Source organism: Bidens hawaiensis, unplaced genomic scaffold (assembly GCF_021521415.1).
Source record: "Bidens hawaiensis isolate Kalapana, Puna unplaced genomic scaffold, B.hawaiensis_p1.1 tig00038170_1, whole genome shotgun sequence".
In the NCBI taxonomy this organism is placed as follows: Eukaryota; Viridiplantae; Streptophyta; class Magnoliopsida; order Asterales; family Asteraceae; genus Bidens; species Bidens hawaiensis.
Window position 1 is genome coordinate 142,751 of NW_027496698.1, and position 8,234 is coordinate 150,984.

An 8,234-nucleotide genomic window follows, 5' to 3' on the forward strand; every position below is an offset into this window, starting at 1 on the left:
TTTTGAGAAAAACCTTAAACGAGCCTAAGCTTGGCTCGAGCTAGTGTAGTACCTTAAACGAGCCAAACCTCGGCTCAAACTCGACATTGCAGTGTGTAAATAACAATTAGAAGTCTTAAAGAGGTAAAACTTGAAAATACACAAGGCTCGTTAAGGCTTAACGAACCTAAACGAGTTTTCCGACAAGGCTCGAGTTCGGGCATGATAACTAAACGAGCTTTATTTGATGCTTGGGCTTCATAACTAAACGAGCTTTATTTGATGCTCGGGCTTCATAATCAAACGAGCTTTATTTGATGCTCGGGCTTGATAACTAAACAAGCTTTATCTGATGCTCGGGCTTGATAACTAAACAAGCTTTATCTGATGCTCGGGCTTGATAACTAAACAAACTTTATTTGATGCTCGGGCTAGGCTCGAGCTTGGAAAAGATCGCCTTGTCTCGAGCTTTTTATCGATCCGAGCTCGAGTAACTCACAAGCGGCTCAGCTTGTTTGCACCCCTAGACTCTCACTATAGAACTTAGCACTAGTGCTGTCAAAATAACGGGTCAAACGGGTTTAGTGGGTTACTTGACCCACAAACACTTTTGTCATATCACAATTGCTGTGTTAAATATCATATCATATGAGGTTATATACGATTATACGTTTGAAATACACTTTAGGCAAATTTCGACTCATTTGACCTTAGTGTTCATTTTAGCCAAGCTCTATAGGTTTAACTATTTGACCTGTTATAACCCAACTCATAATGATCTGTTGGAAACTTGATCTTTTTAGTTTAAAACAAGGATGAAGCCAAAAATATGGACCACCAAAGAAGAAGAGGCGTTAGCCACGGCTTGGATCGACATTACAAAGGACTCGGAACCTGCTAACTCATTTTGGAAACGGGTTCTTGCACATTTCGAAGCACAATCGGGGAGTACTGAACGGAATGTCCATCAGCTTAATTCAAAATGGAAGGAGATGAACTTGAAGATCACCAGGTTCAACGATATCTACAACGACAAGGTGACGAACCGGCAAACGGGTCAATAAAAAGTCAGATATATTGAATGCGACGAATATAGATTATAAGAGGCTTCACGCACCCAAAGGCTTTTTTCACGAGACGACGTGGGACATTGTTAAAAATAGCCCGACATGGATTGCCGTTTCAAGCGTTCCCGTTACGCCTACCCAGGTTACTCACCAGCCAGTAAAAAGAACTAAGACATCGGATTCCAACACATTCACGAAATCTTCAGAAGCCGATTTCCCCATCAAGCTCGACGATGAGGATGAAGGCGTCCACGACGAAGAGCCAGAGCCAGAGCCAGAGCTAGAGCCGCCAACGCCTCAACAAAAAAGGAAGAAGTCAGTATCGTCATCTTCATCAACAGACCAACAAGAACTGCTTAAGATTGTAGCCGAGTTTATCAGTTTTAACAAAGAAGATATTGAGAACAGAAAACATGTCCGAGCTGAGAAGTTGCGCCTCATGAAAGAGAAACACGAAAGTAAGATGCTTCTATACCAAGCTGAGATGCGCATGTTGGAAGATCAACAAAAGGATAAAGGCATGGACTTTATCCTAAAGCCGCATGATCATTTGGATGGAGTGATGCTGAAAGCGGTGCTAGCACAAAAGCGTGAAATAGCGCAACGTTGGGGATGGGAATGAAATCGTGGTAAGTTACTAAATGTTTGTGTATTTTAACCTAGATTAAAGCCCGAAGACATTTACATATGTGGCTTCTTTTGTGGTAATTATCGTCGTGTGTTGTCGGATAAGGTAACTTATGTTATCATATGTACTTAAACCATCATTACTCTTTTAACCTTTTGTCACTTTAATCAGAGATGGTTTAGAATGTATGTTAGAACTTACAAATGAAAGTTTTAACCAGTTTATTAATGAATGGACTTATTAAAGCTTTCGTTTTATTTTTAACGGGTCAAACACGTGGTTTGGTTTTCTCTGGCCAGTCTTCGGTATAAATCGTTAGGGGTGTGCGTGGTGCGGTTTTCGGCTAAAATCAAACCGAAAACTAAAACTTCGGTTTTTGGAGTTTTTGAAACCGTTCGGTTTCGGTTTTGGTTTTGGTTTTGGTTTCGGTGTTTTCGGTTTTTGCCATTTGAGTTTGAAAATTTTAGGCTGAAAAAAAAAGTTGGCAAAAAATAATGAATTTAGGTCTAAATAATTTTGTTAATTGTAAAATAATAGACTATTATACATTTGTTAAAAATTATTGGAGTTACGTATTTATTAAATTCTTTTAAATTACTTAATATAAAATATAAAAAAAAAAAATTTGGAATTCGGTTCGGATTTTTCAGTTTTTTTACATGCAAAACCAAAATCGAACCGTTAGTGCGGTTTTTACAAAAAAACATAAAACCAAACCGTCGGTTTTTGTTTTGGTTCGGTTTGTTTGGTTTGGATTTTTTGGTTTTTTCGGTTTCGGATCGGTTTTTTTGGTTTCTTGCACACCCCTATAAATCGTAAACCAAATCAACATGCTTGGATTGAAAAGTTTAAACAAAACAAAACAAAACCTTTCTTTAAAGGCAACCATGAAACAAATGAATAACACAGACATGTTTTATTTCTAAAAAATTTAATTCTTTTTTTTAATGATTATAAAAACTTTCATTAATTAAATCATTTAACTCCAAAATATATTATTTCAAGATATTTAAACATAGATGAATTTAATACATACACAACACAAGATCCTTGGTGGCAGTTATAATGTCAATGCAAAGAACATGAGTAAACAATAAACACTTGGTTGCATCATTAATATACAATGTTCATCAATTTAGAAAACTATGTCTATATTTAAAAATAAATAAATAAAGAAGCTAATAACAACCTAAAGAGGTTGGATCCAAGAATTTTTGTTTCACGATATGTAGGATCGCACGTCGGTTTCGTATATCTGAATACACGTGAACAACTTTCTGAATTGTGAATGACCTTACTATCAAATCAAAATATTTCGTCGGTGTGAATCTTAATTGGATAAGATAGAGTTCTATAAGAACGAGAATGTATTTCTTGTGAACTACAAAGTTGTAATTCGTGTCTTCAAACGGACCAAAGACTTCCTTTGTACACCTCATAACCGAGTTGGCACTATTGCTAGTTATCATTTACAGTCAATATGTTGCTACCAATAAACAGTTTCCATCATTCATAGAAATCCCTAACGACTTTTCAAATATGAAGCAACTTTTCATAATACCGCCAGGGGCTCTGCCCTTGGACCTTTCCCGTGACACTACGTTCCACATGCTTGCATGTCATACGTCAACTTGACCATTACAACCAAATTTTGATTGTTTTCATGTCGGAATTGAAATCTCTACTTTTTAGTCATACTTAATACTAATCCTCACAACAAATCTAATTAATTAAGAGTTGGGAAACCTAAACCATTACAAAAGAAAAAAGACAACAAAAACAATAGATGTATTTGTTATATTCACCATGGTTTCTTGCATTTGTTAGATTCTAATTAGGGTTAAGTTTCAATACAAATCCATATATATACATTCTTTAACTAACTACTTTTCACCAGAAATACTGTTGGTGTTAATTAATCTTTTATTAATTAAAAATTAATTATTATTCACAAAGATTATTCAACTACATGATATACCTTGCAAGCTAGCTACATGACCATGTGATGATATATTGATATCTCATGTAAACCCTTAACTTTGATGTAAAAACAACAATGATTTCAACCTTAAAAACATCATAACTAACGCACCGTCGACAAATCTTGAGTTGTCGTCGCCAAAATTCTCTCTTAAAGACATTTTGAGAACATTAAAACAATGTTTTAATTGTCACATAAAAACATTAGATGAACTTCTTGGATCATGTCCAAGCCTAAGCTCCAAATCAAGCTCATCTTCATTACTTGGTTCTCGAGTTCTTCTTTTCGATTCTCTATGATATTCATTTTCTCCATGTGACCAACCGAATTGTAAGCTTAAATTCATCATCTTGTCTTCCCTTGATGGACTTTGATTATTTTCATAGTTTATCAGTTGAGAACTACTTGACATGCACGAAAAATACTCGGCATAACCAACGTTTCCCTCTTGATGATTATCATGAGTTTCGGAAACATAAGTTTGTGGATAGCTTGTGAAAACCGGATGGTAGAATCTAGAGTTTGCATAGAAACTATGATCTTGATCTTGATCATGTTTATTTGAGTTCATGTTATTATTACTCAAATAACTAGGCCTACTCTTGGCTCTATCTTTCCTGTGGATGTTCATGTGTCCACCCAACGCTTGTGCGGTGGTGAACCCACGCCTGCAAAACACGCATTCGTATGATCGAATTCCTGGCCCAACATCAACTTCTTCAAGGGAGTTAGTGAGTTGATCTTCACGGTTTATGCCCATGGTTATGGACTCCATATTTGATGTAAAAGAAAGCTTGTAATATATATGTATCTTATGATAAAGAAAGGAGTAGAATTGAAGGTGCTTTATAGAAATGGTATGTGAAGATTTTGGAGTAGCTAGCTAGGAGTAAACAAAATGAGACAAAGACTAGGTCTATTAACAAGGTTTATTCTTTTTCCAAGTTTTTGTAAAAGACTTGTGTGTTTGATTCATTTATTTGGTTGATTAATATATACACACACACACAAGAGAGAGAGAGAATTTTTTACGTATCAGACAGTTTTTTGTGAGAAAAGAAAAAAAATAAGCAAATTATTCAATTTTTTAGTTATAAATTTTTTTGAAATACAAAAAAGTGTTTTAATTCAATGTTTATTTATCTCTTCTAATATTCTAAAAAAATATACATAAACAAAGTTCGTTTATTATTAGAATCTACACATATTGGCTAGGTAAATTCATAAAACACACACACAGTCTCTCTCTCTCTCACACACACACATATTATATAAATAGATTTATTTAATGGTTTATAGAGACAAAACATAGATATGTAAAAAGTAAAAGTTTTTAAAAGTATGATCATTACTTGATAGAAAAAAATAGACAATTTAGATTACTTCCTTCTCTTTTCACAACAATTTAGCCTTATATATATATACATGCACACACAATATGAGATCGACTCCTTGTGTGCATGTGATACTATGATTATAATTCGACTTTAACGTGCTCATGGTGAATCGACAAATCATCCATGTTAATCTAGTTACAAACATGACACGTTCGCAGTTATACTTCAGTGTCTATGTTTCTATGAGAGAAAAACGTGAAACTAAAAAGATGATATTTATACACGATTAAAGTTACGTTTAAAAATCAAATCTCGATGTTACAAATTCAACATAACGTATTTGCAGGCTGTTATTTCTAAAATACGAGTGTTTTAATTTATATTTCATTAATTCCATAAGAGAAAAAAAAAACAAAAAAGATTTGTCAGTTTTGTAACTAGTGTTTGTCCTTAATCATACAAAGAAATGCTGTTTGACTCATTACACAATCTTTAATTATTACTATTAATTTACTATTAATTATATAAAGTTTTGTATAAGTATATAATATGGATGCGACGGCAAAGAAAACACATACACCAACTAATTCAAAGCTATGAACTTTTGCTTATAGAATTGAGATTATTTTGTAAGAAGGATTATAAACCGTTGACCAAGATTAATCAATGACTTATATTTGATGGACTCTCACGTGACATCTATATTATATAAACTATATAAAAGTTCGTGCATATTACAGCAGAAGCGTTGATACACATTAGCCCGGGCGCCGCGATAATAAAATTGTATTGAAACGTATGTTATAAAAATAAAGTTCTTTGTAACAAAACTAAGGTGTGTTAATGCATGGTGTTTTCTTTCTTATTCAATAACAATCATCAAGCAAGGTGTTATTTGATGTTTGTTCTTGATACCCATTAATAGTGGTGTTGACCGTTGTTTATAATAATTTACTGATAATACAATCATCATTTCCTTGTTTTAGGTATTAGTTTTGATTGTTATATTTACAAAATAAAGTAATTACATAAAGCATTTGTATACAATACTTTATTCTTAGATATCATTTTCCTTCTATTGTATATGATGTGTATCGAACTATAAAAAACATCATGATAAAACACAATATTATCACACATGTTTTATTACCTAAATATTTATTAATTGAAAGATATCTCAAAATTCAAGATAAGTACACACTTAAATAAGGGTTCTCGGTAAGGCCAAGGTTTTACTGTCTTTTTTATATATGATGGGTTCCTCTTGAAAGTTGTCTACGGGTCAGGACTAATGGGATTTCGTACAAGTTTCCCTTAGGGGACATGCCAACCTAGCATCCTACGGTGGGAATAAAGATGATTGAATGGGTAAATGCTCGTCAGTGATTCAAATAGTAATTAAAAAAAACGAGCTCTCAATCCTCTCATACTAATCTAGCTATAAAGTCCGTACTTGGATATTTTACGGTAAATTATTAATGATACATAATATACTAATAATAAAAAAACTTGCTTTAGCTTTTGATCAAAATAAATTAGGAAAAGAACATTGGATATATATGTACAAAATAAGGAACCTACTTCCTTGTTTTTATCATTTGTATACATAGGTTTTTCTTGACTTTTTTGTTGCAACAAGTTTATAAAAATAGTTCAAAGAGAAGGAAGACAAAGCCCATAGATTTTAATTTATATAAACTAATTAAAGCTGTAGATTTGGTTTCATTTTATTTTTAACGGTGGCTATTAGGTGAGAGTATGGTTTGGTTCAGAAATGTAATAAACCTAAATATTTGGTTTATAAACTTTCATATAACAATCGGTTTCAGTTATAAACGGTTCTGTTAATTCGGTTATTGAAAAAGATGATTTAGTTAATTCGGTTAAGCATCGATTTATCATTGAGTTAGATATAACCTAATTTCAATTAATAGATTTAATTAAAACATTTGTCAAGAAAAGTATAGGCAGTCCATTTAATTTATTAAATAAAATAACTGACAACTAATATTTATTATATATAATAAATTATAAATTTTTTTTTCTAATATATAACACATTTTTTTATAAAATAAAACAAATAATAGTTGGTTTTAGTGTCTGTATAGTTTAGTTAGTTAACTCAACTATCTAGACATACACACAACAAAACCATAATAATAATAATAATAATAATAATAATAATAATAATAATAATAATAACCAATTTCACAAATCACAATTAGTTTTTTTTTTCTTTTTTTTAATGGATCTACTAAAGTAACTAAACGGTACCAAATAGGGTTAACTTGGTTACAAATTTGGATCAATCCAAACAATGTTTACATTACGATAACAAGAGTGTCAACAAAGCGCCACTCAAGATCTGGTGCTTGAAAGTAACCTTTCACATATCTTAAAAGAAATCTATAAAGTGATTTCGACCATAATCTCAAATAATTTCTAGTCTCATTTGAAAATTGAAACTCAAATCCATTCTTATATACGTGTTATTTGTATTGTAAAATTATACCATATAACATAGTATATAGCATCATATTATATAACTCGAATGAGAAAAATACTAAACTAAGGCGCTTAATCGTGCTAGATTTGGAGGTTGACAGATTGAATTATTTAACCGGAACATGACCTATGTGTTTTTCGTGTCAAAATATCAATCATAACCATAACACACAAAATGTTTTCAACCTGCACATGGTATGTTTAACCCATTTATCTAAACGTGACAACACAGGTTGGCAACAATAATCAAAACTATAAGCGTGTTATAAGATTGGTGGGTTGCAAAAAATGGGTTAACCGGGTTGATGATACGACCTCTTTAGTTAAACATGTTAACGAGTCAACCTGATTAACTATATTGGTTAAACAAATCAAGCCAAACATGATTAATTTAATTGAAAAAATCAATCCATTTTTTTGAACGACCAACAAACATAGAATGCCTAGGTACTCTGTATGGGGTGACCCAATGGCAAAAGGCCACTGCCGGCTGGCCTAATCCAGCCGTACGGAGCCTTTAAGCGCCTCCAAGTTATCTCCAGTTCCGGGGAAAATCCACCAACCTGAAGGCTCACTGGTGGTAAAACCCGATCGCACTCAGGATCAAACTAGAGATCACAAAGATCCCAGTCTTCACTTAGCCACCCATATATTTTAAATATAAGATCATTTTCATAGCATATTTACCCCTTTAACAAAACATATAAAAGCACACGTTATCTTGAGGTTAGCAACTC

General features: G+C 32.7%; 1 protein-coding gene across 1 annotated transcript; it reads right to left on the reverse strand.

The window, feature by feature from the left end:
* Positions 1 to 3,845: 3,845 nt before the first annotated feature.
* On the reverse strand, positions 3,846 to 4,415 carry LOC143590121 (uncharacterized). The gene has a single exon (XM_077070703.1). The coding sequence runs from the start codon at positions 4,413 to 4,415 to the stop codon at positions 3,846 to 3,848; it is 570 nt and encodes a 189-aa protein (XP_076926818.1).
* Positions 4,416 to 8,234: the final 3,819 nt, after the last annotated feature.